We start from the raw sequence: 18,823 nt of genomic DNA, 5'->3' as shown, positions 1-18,823 counted from the left end.
CTTATGTTTGTTCTTATCTTAACTTGTTATAAAGTGTACTCGTGTGACTGAAATCCCTGTCCAAATCCGAGCTGTCAGTATCTGCACTAAAATCCAAATGTAAAATAACAAGAAAAGCTCATTTTAACTCCCATATTTCAACATAGTCAACAATCAAATGAGTCCCAAAGTGGAAATTTGACTGACTGTATTGAGTAGATGTATTAATAAGCCTATAATTCATAAGGTCAAAAATATCACATTTATCTGAATGCTCTGTTAAAGAGCTTTTTCTGCACAAACTTCAGGTAATTATTAACACAGAAATATTTCTAAAAACTGTCAAGTTTACGGTCACATTATTGATTGATTCTGTTACCTTTGAGAAGTACTGAGAGTGGGTACAGTGTTTCTGTTGTTGGGCAGGTGGGAGTGGAAAGAGACGGGTGGGGGGGAGACATGTCCCATATGATAACAGTGAGGGCTCAAGGGAAAGTTAATATTGGTCACAGTGTAAGTCACTGAAGGGCACAAATGTTATGTTTTCACCTCGACAAATCATAATGTTATCTCGTGATTTTGTGTTCAATCTCTAATTAGGTTTTTTTAATCTATTGCTCAACTTTTTACAACCTGTTGGGACATTTTCCAGCACTGGCCAGTGTGGAAATCAGATTTAGTAAAAGGTCATATTTTAAGTTGTTGTTATTTTAAAAACACATGTTTATCCACGAAGGAAAAACCTGATTAGCTGAAGGTGAGTAAATAAATACTAAGAATAACCAAGTCTTTTTTTTCTTTGACTTTTAAACCCATGTTTGTATTTAACCTGTAAGATTTCTCTGGTTGGTTTAACAACAAATACAACTGTGAAGATCAACTTAAAGGGAAGGTAATTGAACCTCTTTGAAACTTTATAATTGGTTAGTTTCTCATTGAAAGTGGTTTCAGAAGAAATGGCTTTCATTAACATTCCCAGAAAATAGGATATCCTGATGACCATAAGAGAAATGTAATGCGTGTAATGGGCAGACTAAAACTAAATGACTCACACACCCTGTCTCTCCATCAGAGCATATAACAATATTCTGTCAATCATTTACTGTCTGCTTCAATACATGGCAGGAACTGGTCTAGGTTATTGGGAGCGGATGAGGAAGTGCTCAATGTTTTCCAGGCTGAGACAAGAAGAGAGCCACGAGGAACACAACGACCCTCAGGTAAGAGAGTCTTTAAATGTGCCGTCTGTGATGGGTTCAAGTCACGTCAAGTCTTCTCAACATGCTTTATTCCTACCTGATGTCTTATTTGCTCAGCTTAGGTGTGAGTTTGATCCTTTTGGTTTGAAGTTAATGGAATCGTGTTTTTAAGACGGATAATAATGATTTTTCTTTATCATTATTATCATTTTTACATTTGAAGTGAAGAAACTGGTTAGCCTGTCTTCATTTGTGTCATACATTGTATAAAAAAGCACGAGGAACATGTCAACATGACTCTCATATGGCTGACCAAATGATTGTTTTCCAGAAACGGTAATAAAGTTCAAGGTGACGTCTCTAAATGTGTTGTTTTGTGGGTAAGGAACCCAAAGATGTTCACTTTTCCGATATAAAACCGAGAAAAGGAGGAAAGGTCCCTATTTCTAGGGGCTGGAGACAGCAGTGTTGACATTATTGCACGTATATAAAAAATGTGTCTATTATCATGATGGGTGATGACTTATAGATGACCTGTGTTTCTGTCCTCTCACAGGGAGCTGATTGTTTGCCAGGTAACCCAGGTGGCACCCGAGCATCAAAGAAAAGGTAAAAAAGAGGAAGAGCTGCAGCCCCCTGTGGGACGATTAAAGGTATTGTGATTCTGAGCCACGCAGAAAGAGTGGCATAGATTTAATCAGATGATGATGATGTCCACATGAAGCCCAGTGTGTGTTGGATCAGGACTCTCTCTGTCACCTGAAGCTCTCCTCCACCATGCCCTACCTGGCGCACACCGGCCACGCCCAGCTTGGCGCCCTGTCGCTCAGCTTTGTGGGCTGCACGCTCACCACCGTGGCCCTTGGATTCATCCAGTGGAGGGTTTGGCTGGTTTCAGACAGGGAGGTCATCAGCTCTGGGGTGGCGTGGGTGGGCGTGTGGCGGGCCTGCTTCAACAGCCACACCCCGGTGACCCCTGGAAACATGGTGATGCACTGCAGGGACATCAGCCTGACGGAGGCCTTCACGCCGCCAGAGATCGTGGCAGGTCAGGTCCTCATGCTGCTGTCTCTGCTGGTGGGGCTCTGTGGGAACGCTGGCGGGGTCTACGCCTTGAGGAACGTCTACTTTGGTATGGGGAAGAACTCCCCTATCCGCTTGGCGTTCATCACCAGCGGCACTCTGTGCCTGATGGCGGCTGTCATGTCCCTCACACCTCTCCTGTGGAACATGAGCGCTGTGAAGAACAATCAGACCATAAAGTTCCCCCCTGAGTTTAAACTACCCCCAGCCCCTGATTCTCAACGTGTCGGGTGCGGCATCTGGGTGGGGCTGATTGGGACGGGTCTTATGCTTGTCTCTGGGATTATTTTCTGCACCTACAGATTACCTGTGAGGTCACAGAACCTGGAGGGGTCATCCTCAGTGACTGACAGCAGGGGGACTTTGGCTTCAACGAGCGCAGCCAGGGGGAAAGATAACCTGGCGTTTGAGGTTCATGAACAGTGACGCATATACTTTGACTCAGAGAGGAATTGGCAACCTCCAAATATTGAGTTTTGTTTACAAAAAACTTGCTCAAAGCTGTAAATATAAAGGAGCCGTAATGAGTTCACAGTAGCAGCTAAAGATCCATATAAAGCACAATGCCCACCACAATCTAAGCTGTTTCTAAATATTGTTTTCAGTTTTGTTATTCCCCATTAAGGACAGTTACGCTGAGACCCCATTAATAAATGTGTTATACTGCTCATCTAGATCATTCAGTAATATAAATAACTGACATATAGAGGGAAATCTAATGTAAAATACTGTTTGTTTGTTTCGCTTGCACATTTAACTAGTTGAGGAAGAGCTAAACTTAATTTCCTCTTTGTGTTTTCATCTGATGTTTGCATATATGGTGCTGTGTTAATAAACTGGATTACTTTTACTACGTACATTTGGGAAAATGTTTCTTTAATGATCTAAGTGTCGCGCTTTAAGAGGTTTTTAAATGTTTCAATCATCCTAAAGCATTTTGTGGACAAAATTCAATTTCTTCCTGATGTGTGTGTACTGACAGTAGTCCTATTAACCTTTAGACATACTAGAATGAAAGAAATCAATGAAATAAGCACAGCAGTATTTTCTTAAATATTTTATTCAAAAAAAGCAAAAAGCTCATCTCCAGAATTTCAAACCATCTGTATCAATGTTCCTCTAATGAACAGTCCCACTGTTATGGCTCTAATCACAGCCCTTCCTGTGTGTGTGTGTGTGTGTGTGTGTGTGTGAGAGATGAGAGAGATGATCACTTGGTCAGGTTTGAAAAATCAAATGTAAGAAAAGGAAGAAACCGTCTTCTAAACTTTGATTATTCCTATGTCTTCGATGCTAAAGCATAATGCATGGCAGTAGAAACAGATGACATGCTTCTGAAATTGAAATGTTTGCATCGATTATCAATTCGTTCGTGATCTTCAGCCTGTCGAGAAATTCATACAGAACCCAGAGAATCCAAACACAGAAAGAAAAGCTTTGAAACAAGCGCTGACCGACCCCACAGTATAACATGTCACTGTGTGCAAGATACTTCCTGCTGGAGGACAGTTTATAACACTGCGTGACTGTCAGCAAGCAACACATTTCCATACGGGTTTATATATTCAGATATAGCATCACACAATGAACCTCTCAAATGTAAATAAAAGACGTCACTGGAGATACAAAGGGCTTTTCATTCAAACACGCTAATTATGAATACAACATATACAAGAAAAGTACAGCCATAATTTAAAAGTGGGTTTAAAATCTCAACAATTATTGCATCACTACTTTAAATGTACAATCTGATAGTGGGAACAGGTCTTCTGAAAGAGGCTGTGGATGCAAATGATTCAAATGTACAGACACAGCACTCCTTTGCATGATGTGTTAAAGAGGAGCGACTGCACAGTAATCCTTTTGTTTAGATGCACATACTATGTCAAAATGACCCCACTCTGCTGAATGTCAAACAGAAGATATGTGGACAAAATGTATAGCGTACAAATAAATGCATCTTTGATGTCCTACTGGGTAACTCCTGCCAACTAAACAGAAAAGCATTGCAGGCAAACCTGTTTTTAAACAAAGAAGATGGAGCCACTTCTAATCTATTTTCTGTCACAGGGTACACTTGTTCTTACTACAAGCAGTGGCTCAGTCAGTAGGGGCTTGGACTGGGAATCGTAGTGTTGCCGGTTCAAGTCCCCGAACAGACTTGAAATATAGAAAGTGGACTGCTACTTGGAGAGGTCCCAGTTCACCTCCTGGGCCCTGCTGTGGTGCCCTTGAGCAAGGCACCGGACACCTCCAATCCCCCACCCCATTGCTCCCCGGGCGCTGCACAATAGCTGTTTCATCCTCCCATTCTATCTTCTATCTACAACACTAGCTCCTTGACCACCTTGTTTCAAAGCACTCCAAAGTTAAAAAAACCCCAATGCACCTCAAGGTTTGCTTAACCATTAACCTTTTTGGTTCTACTTGTTAGCACCTGAATTATACAGGAGGGGCTTGTTTATAAATTTCTAATGCTAGTTGCATAATTGTATAATTCTATGGTGAACGGTAAAACAAAGCTGCACACTGAATGATTTTCACCTGTGATAACTTCTCTTGTCCTGTAGTAATTGAAGATGGATGATTACAAAAGATTGGCTCCCCAAAAAACAAACATAAACAAGATGTTTGTCTTTGTAAGAGTGGGTTTAACAGTAACACTCAATTTGAATGCTTTTTCTCAGGTCAACGACATTAGCATCCCTGCTGCCCTGCCCTCAGTCTGTTCACCTCTCTGCCCTCAAACATGGAAGCCCTGATAAGAGTCAGTTTTGATCCAGATGGTTTGAAACTGAACAAAAATACGTACATAGATACAAAATAAAATACAAAAAAGAAAGAAAAAAAATTAGAAATGCAGGGGGTTCAATCTTTCCAAAGCCCGCCAGTCTGTTCTTGATAAACCTCGATTACGTCCTCATCCTCCATCCCCAGCTGAAGAATAACAGAGACATGTTTCAGTAACAGAGTCAACAACACATCTTCAATCTTGTTACATTTTCATAACATTATATTGTTTATTTGCTAAACTTGGACAAACCCTTTAGTAACATATAACACTGTGGATTAATGGACATTTTGTCAAAAGCGTTGCTCTAGTCGTGAGTGACAAGTTTACCTCTTTCGGGGTTTGGTTGTCTGCGATTCTCTGTCCTTCGAACAGAAACCTTAGCGTGCTTGCTGGAACACCCTGTGAGAGACAAACACCAGAGAAAGCCTGTAAATCCTCAGAGTGCTTTGTTTATGACGGGGATCAAAGTTATATGATTTCATGTAATTTGCTCTGTCCTCTGACCTGTCTCTGGCTGTAAGACTCCTTCAGCTTCTTCAGATGTGTCGTCATTTTGACCTTAAAGTGAATTTCGCTGCTGTCCTGTGGGCACAAAGAGAAAGTGATGATGAGAGGCGGCAAAACGCACCGGCATGGTTAAAGAACGTTTCAGCAAGTCTCAGATCCTATTGTCCATGAAATGTACCTGGATTCATGAATACCTTTTGGTCACACAACTTTTCTGACCTTTTTTATAAATGTCTTAGGAATTTTATTTCTACAGTACAGAGGATGGTACAACATGTGAAGAAGTAAGCCCAGTCAACACATACCATTATTTGAACAGAACACATAAGATTTGTGTATTTCAAAAGAAAATCTTGAATAATATTTAACTCATGCAACAACTTTTACTACATATTCCTAGGTTAAAATCAGTACACACCTGACCGATGACTTTTAATTTGATGTACTCTCCATCCTTCTTATCCCCTCCATCTTGGCTGGATGGTTTTGTCTCCTAAAAATATCAACAAAACACAGACAAAAAAACTTGAGCAGTAGACATCATGTGAACGCAACACATTACAAATAGCCCCGATGGCTTGGTTTCGCTTAAAAGACACTGTGACTCACATGTGTGACACAGCTTTGGTTTCAAAATGCTGGTACCGCTTCTTGTTTTAAAGCTGAACTGTGGAATGAACTAAAGGAGAGCTAGCTGCAAAGCTAAGCAGCTAAGTAAGCAGTTCTGGGCCTGAAACGAGCTAACAGCTAGCATCTTAAATAGCCAGATACGAGGTAGCAGAACACTGATTTATCTCTTTGTGAATTTGATGCAGACTATAAACAATATCTCCTATTTAAAGTGTATATCTTACCGTATCTGACATGGTTTCCCTCTGTTTATTTTGTTAAGATACAGTGACAATAGATAGCGTTAGCTTTCAGTCGCAGCTGTAGCTGGATGTTGTGAGAATTCTACATTAACAGGAAATGACATCGCGAATCCTTTCAAAGTAAGACTCTTTCTGAAATGAAGCGTGGAGGAATGTTTTGTACACAACTTCCCACATAGAATAAATGGGTTTTAAAAATCATAGTCTACTGATCCAGATAGGGTTTTATTAAGCATGGTTGTAGCAATGTTAACTTACTGTGATATTAAATTTAGAGTAAGGCATGCAATGAATGACCTGTTAATGACCAATGAGTGGCAACAGGTTGCAGTCACACATACATAGTATATTTTCCATAAAGAGGGAATGATGTATTTACATGAAACAACAACAATGCTAATCAATGATGTGTTCTGACGAGAAGGATTCAGGGGCAAAGGTGCTGGAATAGTCCAAATGCTCTGTGAATAGTTATCTATACTTTAACGTATTACAGGTTTAATTGTTTTGGTTGTTTTTGTTACTTACTTTTTAATCTTCTTTAACTGTGTTTATATATGCACCACACACACACACCAAATCAAATTCCTCGTATGTGTAAACCTACTTAATGAACCTGCTCTGATTGCAAATCAATCTGAACCCTTATCAAATGTATACGTTTGACCTAATTCAATCGTGATCCAGGAAACTAATACATGTCTCTGACATCACAGGTTGTGTTTTTGTTGGATTCTTCCAACGAGGTCGGGGGGTTAAGACCTGTCAAGTTTGCCTAAATACAAACTATCATTTCCGCTTAAGAACTGTCGAAATAAAATACAAACTATGTTTTCGCATTGCGCAAAACCGTTTCTATTTTATTCTGTAAACAACATCACCCTACTTCCGGTTATGGTTTATTCGTTAACGTAAGTGGGGGGAAACAGCGAGCAAAGCTACCGTCATCCAGGTTGTAAAGTGCAACAAAATGAAAGCTGTCAGTTAAACTTTTCCCGTTAGCTCACAGACAGGGAGATACTTTGTTGGATAAACCGCGATCTTATCATTTTTCTGACTGGAAAGAGCAGGTTAAACTGACAGCCGTTGGGCCTGGTCGTCGTGGCCCAGCAGGACTCGAGTTGGAGCCAAACTTCTGCTTTTCCTCCAGCGGCTCTCCGCGGGGCCCGGGGCTCCTGTCACCGGCCCTGTGGATGTGGACGTGAACACACAGATAACCGACCGCCAGGTAAGATGATAAAGATAACGCCCGACCTTTCTCACGGCTAGTGGTTGTTTTTAACGGTGCGGGAGAGCCTTGAATAGCTACTTTAGCATTAGCTTAGCTTGACAACTTCCCTGGCCTGACAGCTAGGAACTCTCGGTTAGCATTAGCCACTTAGCTTCCTGTGCAGCTAACATTGTTTACCTGTTATGTGTTATATTTATATTTCGAGATCGTTTATCAAGTACATTTTGGTGTAGCTCGTAAGTGTGAAATTGGCTAGCAACAGTTGTTAGTGCATTTTTATAGCATGCGGGGCTACTCAGCTAGCAAGTTGATTTGAAGCTAATTATATTCCACAGGAGGCCATCACAGCGGTATGTTGTTGGTATCAACTTTACTGAGACAGTGACATTAGCTCACTAGCTAGCCAGCCAAAGTGGTTTGCAAAGGATGTTTTTTTGTTAGAATAATGTTAAGTGCTAAGCAAATGTTGTTGTCAAGCTCCCTGTCATCGACGTGATGCAGAGAGGGATCAATCAGTGGGTCTCATCAGAAATATCCCTCATTAGGCCATCTTGACTGTCCACACTTTAATTCCCAGACTGTTTTAAACCTCCTTAGACTGATAAACAGCTTCTGTCTGAAATAATGCACTGTAACACTTGCACACTGATACCATTTATAATATTGTGTCACATCTTAACAAACGGACAAAATAAATGCTGGATGGGTCTTTTAATCTTCAATTATTGTATTGCCTTTAAGTTTTATAAAAGTTGTTATGCTACTACTTTACTTCCCCCACTGCACTTCTCTTTCTCTCTATCACATGTCATTTTATGTTGAAATACTGGTGCAAACTCTCAGCCTGTTAGTTTATCAACCACACCGAGTTAAAACTGATCATCTAACCTTCTTTGAATACATAGTTTTAAAGGAAATATTACAAATCATATGAGAGGCAGCTCTCAGTATTATGCAATACAATTCACTCAAACAACTCCATGAACTTCAGCCTCCAAAGTGACCATAAATCTCCAGCAGCTCTCTGAAACATTGTATACCTCATGAAGGTAGGATTTATTGCAGGGCTGTTAATCAGGCTTATTTTAAGCTACATGGATCTGATTTTAAAAAATCAACCGAGTGCATCATGATAAGAATATTTTCTGGAAAGTCAACTAAGTTAATCTTACAGCTGTTTAGGCAATTTGTTTTCCATAGCCTACTACTGAGCCCTCACTGTTTGCAGACGGTATCATCAGCAGCTGCATGACGGCATTTATGTTGTCCTTGTGCTGTTGCAGGAGAAAGGAATCCCTTTGATGGGAGAATCCTCTTTCCTGGCCTCCTGGGTCAATCGCCGTGCCATGATGATGGGTATGTGTTTGTGTGTGTGTGTGTTTTAAGATAGTGTTACTGTTTGGCAGTCTGCCAGTTTCATCTTTTGTCAAACCTTCACTCCAAGGAATGTTTTTTTTCTCAACCAATAATTAATTCTTTGACATTTTTGCCTCAAGGCTTGTGTTATGTGCTTCAATGTAGGTGCCATAAAAACATGTTTCTACTGCAGTCAGGAAAGATAATAAAAGTCATTTGAAACCATTCGCAAAAGTACACCTTACAAATGCATTTCCAACCATAGTTACATCATCTTTAATCAAGGTTTAATGTTAAATAAACTCCTGGGTCCCCTCAGATGAGCAGGAGGCGCTGAACTCGATCATGCAGGACTTGGCCGAACTGCACCGCTCCAGCCGTCCTGCCACGTTCCTGTCGGACCTGGGGAAACCCAAAGCTTCCTCGCCCAAGAACCAGGTGAACACTCCGTTAGAAATGCATTTAAAAACATTAAAATAGTTAATTATGTTTTTGAAAAAGATGTGACCAGAAAATGTCTCAGTGTTCATCATCAGATATGATTTTAACATGACTGTCGGTCCAACAGAATGATGTCAGAGTAAAGTTCGAGTTTAAAGGGGAGAAGAGGTGAGTCTTTGAGCAGCTCCAGTACTTTAATGTCAGAGCAGACCTGTAGCGAGTGCCCTCCTGACCTCTGACCCGTGACCTCTTCTTGTTCCCTGCAGGATCTTACAGTTCCCTCGACCTGTGAAGCTGGACGACCTGAGGGCGAAAGCTAAAGTGGCTTTTGGTCAGACGATGGACCTTCACTACACCAACAACGAGGTACAGATACACACAAATACTGACACTGAATTAAAAAGATATTGATATGTAAACAGAGCTTGTTGTTTCTTCTGGCAGTTGGTGATTCCACTGACCACTCAGGACGACCTGGATAAGGCCGTGGAGCTGCTGGATCGCAGCGTTCACATGAAGAGCCTGAAGATCCTCCTGGTGCTCCAGTTCTCTTCTCAGGTGAGCCACTCTTAGATTCAGTCACACATAAGGGGAAACACTCTATATGACCTCAAGTTAAATACTAAGCTTAACAGCGTCTCTGCAGCTTTGTTTTTTTGTGTTTCAAAGAATAGAATGCTAGTACTCCCTTTTTATGAGAGTACCAGCATGCAGTTTTGCCTCCTGGCTCATGATTTCTCTCTGTTTCTTCAGAACTCTTCCTCCAATATGGACCTCTTGCCGACACATGAGAAGCTGGACAACACGGGATTCAGAGTCGCTGACAAGAATATGCTAGCTTTAATAGGTGAATAATTTCTGAAGCAACATTGTTTGAAATAGAAACTTTATTTTAGACAAAGTAATCAATTAGACATTAATAACAACTCAAATATTCCCCTCAACCGTCACTAGGCCCCCATTCGACGGACCGCAGCTCGCCTCCTCCAGGATACATCCCCGACGCGCTGCAGCAGGTGGCGAGGAACGGCTCCTTCACCAGCATCAACAGCGAGGGAGAGTTCATTCCTGAGAGCATGGACCAGGTACTAGGCACGGTGGTAAAGCCTTCTGTCCTTAGATTACAGTGTGTGAGTTTGTTTTCTGAATGTCTTCCTTTTCTTCAGATGCTAGATCCTCTGTCCATGAGCAGTCCAGAAAACTCTGCGTCGGGAAGTTGTCCGTCTTTAGACAGCCCACTGGACAGGTAAGGATTTCAGATATAGCATATCTGCAGATCACATTAGATCCTACGTACGCTAATACAAGTATTTATTTCTTTTGTTGTGCAGTGATTACCCAAAGTCCAGGATGCCCCGAGCACAGAGTTACCCAGACAACCACCAGGACTTCCCGGGTAAATAAAATAGAGCATTGAGCTGCTGTATGTCATTTCCCCTTGTTTTGTTCTGGGTTCTTCATCGTCCTCCTCTTCCTCTCTAGAGTACGACATCCCAGTGTTTGAGAAGTCGGGGAAAGGTGGAACGTACCCTCGACGATACGGCATTCCCTTCAGCCTTCAGGACTACAGTGATGGTGGGTTTTTTCTTGATGATATAAGTTTTAGTTTCTTTGGCTTCTGCTGCACGTGTCTGAAGTCTCCTCCTCTTCCTCTGCAGGGAGGAAGACCTTCCCTCGGGCACGGCGGACGCAGGTTCACGGCTTCCGCTCGCCGGTCAGCTTCAGCCCGACCGAGCAGTCTCCCAGCACCAGCAGCGGCAGCAGTGTCTTCACTCCGGACCTCGAGGAGGCCCCGGGGCCCGCCAGGAGGCCGCGGAGGGGCAGCGACATCGAACCCAACCTCAACCCAACCGCTCCAACCCTCTCAGTGATGGACATCAGCCCCCCCAGCCGCTGTGAGTTGGATGTAGATCTTGTCTGTTGTTTTTTCTGCTTCATTGGTCTCGTTATATTTGATGTTTTCATGTCTCCAGCTCCACGCGCACCAACCAACTGGCGGCTCGGGAAGCTCCTGGGTCAGGGGGCATTCGGGAGGGTCTTCCTCTGCTATGACGCCGACACTGGACGGGAGCTGGCGGTCAAACAGGTCCAGTTTGACCCGGAGAGCCCGGAGACCAGCAAGGTGAGAGTCTGATGGAGTGTGCATGCTTGATAAGGTAAAACACTGGAGTTTAATGGGAACTGATGAAAGTTTGCGCTGTCTTCCCGGTTGTTCAGGAGGTGAGCGCGCTAGAGTGTGAAATCCAGCTCCTGAAGAATCTGTGCCACGAGCGGATCGTCCAGTATTACGGCTGCCTGCGAGACACCATGGAGAGGACGCTCTCCATCTTCATGGAGTACATGCCCGGCGTAAGTTCTACGTTCACTTCATAAATCATTCAATTAAAATGAATGATTGAATGAGGAACTAAAAAGTTGACGGGCATTTCTATAACTTTGTGGCCCTCAGGGCTCCATCAAGGACCAGCTAAAGTCATACGGAGCGCTGACGGAAAATGTGACGCGTCGCTACACCCGGCAGATCCTGGAGGGGGTCTCCTACCTGCACAGCAACATGATCGTCCACAGGGACATCAAAGGTGAGCTGGACTCCGGATTTATTCGGTGTATCTCACAATTCCTAAACCATTTGACTCTTAGGATAAACATACATTTCCAATATGAAGCGTCAGCTGGTTGACTCGTTCTCTTCTCTTTCAGGGGCCAACATCCTGCGAGACTCGGTGGGTAACGTGAAGCTGGGGGACTTCGGGGCCAGTCGGCGGCTGCAGACCATCTGTCTGTCGGGAACAGGCATCATGTCAGTGACAGGCACCCCGTACTGGATGAGTCCGGAGGTGATCAGTGGAGAGGGCTACGGCAGGAAGGCGGACATCTGGTGAGAAAAACACGAGTCGTGCTCAGTTGTCCTCTCTGTGACGGCTGTAGCCGGTGGGGACTTTTTCTATTCATGATCTTTTATTTAGAAAATTGTTTCAGGGAGTGTTATTTAAATGCATTTCCTCTGACGTGACATCAATGCAGCTGGTGGATATAACTTCAGGTCAACTAATTAAAATCCCCCCCCCAGGAGTGTTGGCTGCACCGTGGTGGAGATGCTGACGCAGCGCCCTCCGTGGGCTGAGTTCGAGGCCATGGCGGCCATCTTTAAGATCGCCACGCAGCCCACCAACCCGATCCTCCCCCCCCACGTGTCGGACCACTGCAGAGAGTTCCTGAAACGCATCTTTGTAGAGACTAAGCAGCGGCCGTCTGCCGATGAGCTTCTGAGGCACATCTTTGTACATTAACTGCCAGATGCAGCCTTACGTGATTGGGCGTCCCTGCCTCTGACCCCGCCCTCCGCGCTGAAACCTTATAGGACCAGGAGTCTGGAAGAAGGTGTGGGGGTGTTTAGGTACCTGCTCCTCGTGTCTCTGTTTTTATGAGGCTGCCATAGAGGACGTTTTGATTTTACTTTCTCCGCAAGTTGCACCTTAATTTCTCCGACGAGGCGGGTGGAGCCCTTCCTCCTGACGCGACGACTCTTTGGAAAACCTTTTTATGTTTGTACGGTTTTTCTCTTCGATGGTGTCGGGGTTGTGGACCTACAGGAAGTGATGCCTGGCTATCGAGTGCCCCCCTCCTCTTCATCTCGCTGAATGTAGTCTCCTGCCAAACCCCAAAGCGGTGCAGGGCCGCTGCTGCAGACGAAGCTAAACGATAACGGCTTCCTCTCACCTGCACCCCCCCTGTTCTGTCTCTCTGCTTCACTGTCTGTGCTCTGCCTCCTCTTCCTCCTTCATCTTCGCTGTGTGCCTTTTTTCTGTTTTTGACGCCGTGTAGGAGTGAGTGTTGCTTTGCCTCCCGGTTTTACTGCCTTCACACACCGTTAGCCAAAACCCAGCTGATCTCAGTTCAGCCTAAGGTCTGTTTCTGCCTTTTTCTGTAACTGGTAGCCAAATATTCAGTTTGAATATTGAGCTGCAGCTGTGATTCCCCAGCTGATTGGTACTCCTGCTGCGGTTTTCTCTTCCAATGAGCCCTCCTCTCCTCTGCTTCTCAAAGTATTCACTGATCACATTGAATGAGCTCTTCTCATGGCAGGTCAGAGGTCATGTTGACGCTTTGCTGCTACTCGTGCAGTCGTTTTTGCACCATAGATTAATATTTAGTTTGGATGATAACTGAACTAAAGAATGAACTTCTAGATCCTGTCCCGTCATTCACTTTTTTAGGTGTTTGTAGGACATTATCTAATGAAAATACAGCACTTAAATCACCTAGAGCTAAAATACGGGCAGTTTGCACAAGTTTTAGCATTTCAAATGACAAAAGTACAGTTTATTTGACTCATTTATTAAGCTAAATTAACTATCTTTTGGATTGTCACCATTTGAAGCCCTGAAATCAACTAAATTAATTTAAAAATCAGGTGATCAAAACTAAGGAAGACAGTTTGTCGTTACGTAGACTGTGTAATTCTGCGGTGATGAAGCGCTTGATTTTGTGAAGCAGGAAAGACTGAGGCGACTTCCTGCAAGGCGAGAAGCTCACAGCTGATTGGCCGCAGGTCTGGCTGCATGACGCTGTTGATGCTTTTATTTCAAACTAGCCGGGACATTTCTCTCTCAAAAGCTGCTTTTAGTTTAGGTACATGAACAGGTGTCTCCTCGTTCGCTCCACTGCTGCAATTTATTCAATTTTATTACGGTGCTATATGGAAGCTCTCCTCACATGCTCTCCAGACTCACACCGTTCTTTTAAATCTGATGTTTATTCATTACTTTAAACACTCCGTTCAACTCGCTCTTGTTCTGTTGTTAAATCTGGTCATAGCTCTGACTCCATTACGATGCACCGGATTATATATTAGGATTTAAGCACCACATTTAAAGGTGTTGCAGAGTTTTGGGCATATTAAAAGGTGCAATCAGTATTTAATTACAGCCACGAATAACCACAATATGTCAGCACAGAAAAATGGTTATATTTTTGTTATGGGATGTACGGTTGTGGAGGTAAATAGCTGTCTGATGGTACGTCGCATTTATGGTACTTAATAGAAGTCTGTCTTTGGTACTCGGTAAAGATCATTGTTGTTTGGTACGATAAGTAATGTCTAATATTCATTTAATTATTTCTAGATATGTGGTATAGGTAATTCCCCAATAGAGTGAATTATGTTTGTTGTAGTTTCCTGCAGCGGCAACTACAAGTCAGTAACTACAAGTCAGTAACAAGTTTTGTTTTCACTGACCGCACCTTTTTAAAATCAGCAGGAAAGCAGACCGTTTATTCACGTTCCTCGACCCGCAGTGAGATTCTATCACCGCTCTTTATTTCCTCTAAAGGCACTTGTTGATCTTCTGCAGCTCTGCAGCAGATCAAAAAAAACTCCTGTCATTGTATGCATTTTAAAAACGGTACATGTCCAAACGAAGCTACAGACGAGATCTTGATCTGCAAACATCCGTGGTTGTATTGAGTTTGAGGCGTCTGTTGTAAAGCCGCCAGCACTGGTTACCCTTGATACGCACTTCCATGATGCACTATCTTTAAATCACTGATGCTTTTCACGACTCCTCGTCAGCTCCGTTCAGCGACCTTTTCTTTGCACATTTTAAAGAATATTTTTTAATTTTACACAAGTGTGATTGTGTGTGTGTGATTGTGATTGTGTGTGTGTGTGTGTGTGTGTGTGTGTGTGTGTGTGTGTGTGTGTGTGTGTTGCAAAGACTCAAAACATGAATGTAATGTGTTTTTATTTTATTTTAACCGCCAGATGGCCTCGTTCACCACTGTGGATTATCTCCTCGGTACCAGTATTTGTCACCTGCAAAGACACACCTGTAGTTCTCTTTAGTGTGTAAAACCACTGCTACCACTCCTGTGTGTGTGTGTGTGTGTGTGTGTGTGTGTGTGTGTGTGTGTGTGTGTGTGTGTGTGTGTGTGTGTGTGTGTGTGTGTGTGTGTGTGTGTGTGTGTGTGTGTGTGTGTGTGTGTGTGTGTGTGTGTGTGTGTGTGTGTGTGTGTGTGTGTGTGTGTGTGTGTGTGTGTGTGTGTGTGTGTGTGTGTGTGTGTGTGTGTGTGTGTGTGTGTGTGTGTGTGTGTGTGCATTTACTGCAATTTGTGCTCCCTGGACACTGCGCCCGAAATGCCTTGAGCATTCAGACTGTAGGAGGTGAGAATATTAAAATAATGATGAGAAAAAAACATAATCATGTACAAATGTAAAAAATAAAAATGTACCTTTTTAAAAAGAAAAGTCCACTTATATCCCACATGTTTGTTCTGTCTAATGTAAAATAAGCCATGTTTATAATTCTAATTGGTTTGTGACCAATACGCCTGTTTATATCAGATCTGTATATCAGTGGTACGCATAATTTTTTAATATATATTTTTTATTTTACTTTTTTTTAAATGGGAGATTTTATGCATGGTTGGGTCCTGAGAGACGCAGCGGTGCCGTTAAATGGTTGCTGTTTTTAGGCAAAATTCTGGAGTATTGCGACAGCTCTGTGTTCATAATTACGGCAATTATGACGATGAAAACCAATAAAAAGATATTTATTTCACCTTTTTGTGTGATTGTGTTTTTGTTTCATGCAAAGAGTGTCTGCTCAGAAAACAAATCAAAACTGTGCATTTAATTAAGTGTAAAAACCAAATGTTAAAACTCTTTGTTAATTAACACTCAATATATAATAAACATTGAAAAAATCTTAAATAAAAAAACTGACTGCCTTTAAAACATGTATATGTTTATATCCATTTTCTGTTGACCAGAAAAATCAATACTATGCTTTAACTAACTCATTAAAGGTTATACATTAAACTACTGTGTATTACTAAGATAGCATGTCTGCCTTCGTGCTAGAGGAGTTAATACATATTTTAACATTTATTCTGTCTTTTTTTCACCGTAATATGAGTAATACTTCAATGTCATTTGGACTGTTAAAGGCCTCAGTGAAATTCTGTATTAATGGCATTATATTCAGAAAGTGGGTATTAACGCCCTCCTGTGGTGACAGTGAGGTACTGCAGCTGTGGGTCAAGCTAGAGGAATTGCATATCACATAGCACTTGCGGTAACATCCTACAAAATAAAACTCCTTTAAAACAGACGGGAGTGTATTTTAGATTGTGTAACTCTCAATGTTACTATACGATTATGTCAGACTGCACGGTATTGGAGTCAAATTGATATCAAGCCATCGAGTTCACTACACTACCGTGCAGTCAGAGGCTCCCGTCTGTTATAATGAAGGTTTTACTTTGAAGGATAATACAGGAAGTGCTATGTGATGTGCAATTCAGATGGTCTGGATGTTGTTTAAATGGTATTATGACGATGTATCTAGTTAACTTATAAATTATATTTAAATGTTTTGTATTCAAAGGAGGGATTGCATTTCACATAGCACTTCCTGTAATATCGTACAAAATAAAATGTATTTATAACAGGCGGACATTTATTTTAGATTGTATAACTTTAGATGTTTATTTACGATTCTGTCTGACTGCACAGTATTGTAACCTTGCAGTCAGACAGTGCTATGTAATATGCAATTCCTTTAGCTTGAAACAGACCTGCAGTAACTCACTGTTTACACCGTTATGATTAGCACACAAAATTAGCCAAAGCTAAACTCCAAATAAAATGTCCTCCCGCTTAGTGAGTAGATGTAGAAGATGTAATACGTTTGTCTGACAAGTTAAATACAATACCGTGCAGTCTGACAGAATCGTATAGTAACATTGAGAGTTACACAATCTAAAATACACTCCCGTCTGTTTTAAAGGAGTTTTATTTTGTAGGATGTTACAGCAAGTGCTATGTGATATGCAATTCCTCTAGCTTGACCCACAGCTGCAGTACCTCACTGTCACCACCGGAGGGCGTTAATACCCACTTTCTGAATATAATGCCATTAATACAGAATTTCACTGAGGCCTTTAACAGTCCAAATTTCATTGAAGTATTACTCATATTACGGTGAAAAAAAGACAGAATAAATGTTAAAATATGTATTAACTCCTCTAGCACGAAGGCAGACACGCTATCTTATTTTTACTTTTTTTTTTCACTACACTACCGTGCAGTCAGAGGCTCCCGTCTGTTATAATGAAGGTTTTACTTTGAAGGATGATACAGGAAGTGCTATGTGATATGCAATTCAGATGGTCTGGATATTGTTTAAATGGTATTATGACGATGTATCTAGTTAACTTATAAATCGTATTTAAATGTTTCGTATTCAATGGAAAGAAAATAACCAGAGCCAATGTTTGAAGCTCTCAGTTGGTCCCTCGAGTCTCCCAATTATTTTAGCCGTATGTGTTTTTAGGGCGTTGAGCCCTCTCGGCCACCGTTATGATTCGCACACAATATTAACTATTTTTTCTATTTAATAGATAACTAATATTTTTAAATTACTTATAATGTATACTTTATATATGTTTACATGTAAATCAATGTTTAATCACCTTCTCCAATAAGTATCAGTAAAGAATGTAACTACAGCTGCTTCTTTTTTAATTACTCATTTAACTTGATAATACCACCGTTGTAGTTACTGTTATACATTAAACTACAGTGTATTACTAAGATAGCGTGTCTGCCTTCGTGCTAGAGGAGTTAATACATATTTTAACATTTATTCTGTCTTTTGTTCACCGTAATATAAGTAATACTTCAATGAAATTTGGACTGTTAAAGGCCTCAGTGAAATTCTGTATTAATGGCATTATATTCAGAAAGTGGGTATTAACGCCCTCCTGTGGTGACAGTGAGGTACTGCAGCTGTGGGTCAAGCTAGAGGAATTGCATATCACATAGCACTTGCTGTAACATCCTACAAAGTAAAACTCCTTTAAAACAGACGAGTGTATTTTAGATTGTGTAACTCTCAATGTTACTGGGTCATTCTCCAAAAACGGTGGATATTGCTGTCACACACTTTTGTAGACTCCAAAACTGCCAAAGTTGTCCTGATAATCACATACATTATATATATTCAATTAATAAAGACTGTTTTGGTAATATAAAAATAAACTCTATTGGTCTAATGATTAATATTTAATTTTATCAACTTATTTAAAATGGCACATTCATAGAATCGCTGTGTCACAATTACAATACATGGAAGTGGAAGTGTATAATTTCATTTAAAAATACATTTTTTAATTAAATTAATCAAATGTATATGTTCATTAACATTACATACAATGGCTAGGACATATATATAGTTAAGAAATAGTTAAATATTATTAATAATATCAAATAAATATCTGTCACCCAAAATTATGTCATTGGTGTTATCGCTACACAAAACACTTTATTTTGAAATTTGCATGTCACTTCTTTGGACTT

The 18,823-nt window shown here is 41.4% G+C and overlaps 3 protein-coding genes across 5 annotated transcripts; 2 read left to right on the top strand and 1 right to left on the bottom strand.

The window, feature by feature from the left end:
- The first annotated feature begins 40 nt into the window (after positions 1-40).
- On the top strand, positions 41-3,111 carry LOC134861048 (claudin-34-like). 2 transcript variants are annotated; one of them, XM_063878038.1, is made up of 3 exons: positions 41-1,199; positions 1,735-1,831; positions 1,944-3,111. In XM_063878038.1, the coding sequence occupies exon 3, from the start codon at positions 1,956-1,958 to the stop codon at positions 2,685-2,687; it is 732 nt and encodes a 243-aa protein (XP_063734108.1). In that variant the 5' UTR covers positions 41-1,199; positions 1,735-1,831; positions 1,944-1,955; the 3' UTR covers positions 2,688-3,111. The 2 variants fall into 2 exon arrangements, with proteins under 2 accessions (XP_063734108.1, XP_063734107.1); XM_063878037.1 differs by having other exon boundaries at positions 1,735-3,111.
- A 192-nt stretch (positions 3,112-3,303) lies between these two features.
- sumo1 (small ubiquitin like modifier 1) lies at positions 3,304-6,572 on the bottom strand. Its single transcript, XM_063878039.1, has 5 exons — positions 6,417-6,572; positions 5,981-6,055; positions 5,560-5,637; positions 5,383-5,454; positions 3,304-5,198 (listed from the first exon to the last, which is right to left on the bottom strand). Exons 1-5 carry the CDS (start codon positions 6,426-6,428, stop codon positions 5,130-5,132), a joined length of 306 nt encoding a protein of 101 aa, XP_063734109.1. The 5' UTR covers positions 6,429-6,572; the 3' UTR covers positions 3,304-5,129.
- Positions 6,573-7,343: 771 nt separating this feature from the next.
- Positions 7,344-16,022, top strand: map3k2 (mitogen-activated protein kinase kinase kinase 2). Of its 2 annotated transcripts, none has more exons than XM_063877912.1 (17): positions 7,344-7,662; positions 8,949-9,021; positions 9,341-9,459; positions 9,590-9,630; positions 9,729-9,828; positions 9,907-10,020; positions 10,216-10,309; positions 10,417-10,547; positions 10,629-10,708; positions 10,794-10,858; positions 10,945-11,037; positions 11,121-11,357; positions 11,436-11,584; positions 11,680-11,811; positions 11,912-12,041; positions 12,163-12,340; positions 12,533-16,022. In XM_063877912.1, exons 2-17 carry the CDS (start codon positions 8,967-8,969, stop codon positions 12,750-12,752), a joined length of 1,938 nt encoding a protein of 645 aa, XP_063733982.1. In that variant the 5' UTR covers positions 7,344-7,662; positions 8,949-8,966; the 3' UTR covers positions 12,753-16,022. The 2 variants fall into 2 exon arrangements, with proteins under 2 accessions (XP_063733982.1, XP_063733983.1); XM_063877913.1 differs by having other exon boundaries at positions 8,894-9,021.
- Positions 16,023-18,823: the final 2,801 nt, after the last annotated feature.

The sequence above is a fragment of the Eleginops maclovinus genome, chromosome 24 (assembly GCF_036324505.1).
Source record: "Eleginops maclovinus isolate JMC-PN-2008 ecotype Puerto Natales chromosome 24, JC_Emac_rtc_rv5, whole genome shotgun sequence".
Classification (NCBI taxonomy): Eukaryota; Metazoa; Chordata; class Actinopteri; order Perciformes; family Eleginopidae; genus Eleginops; species Eleginops maclovinus.
Note: the sequence above shows the minus strand (reverse complement) of the source record. Positions and strands in the feature narration are given on the sequence as shown.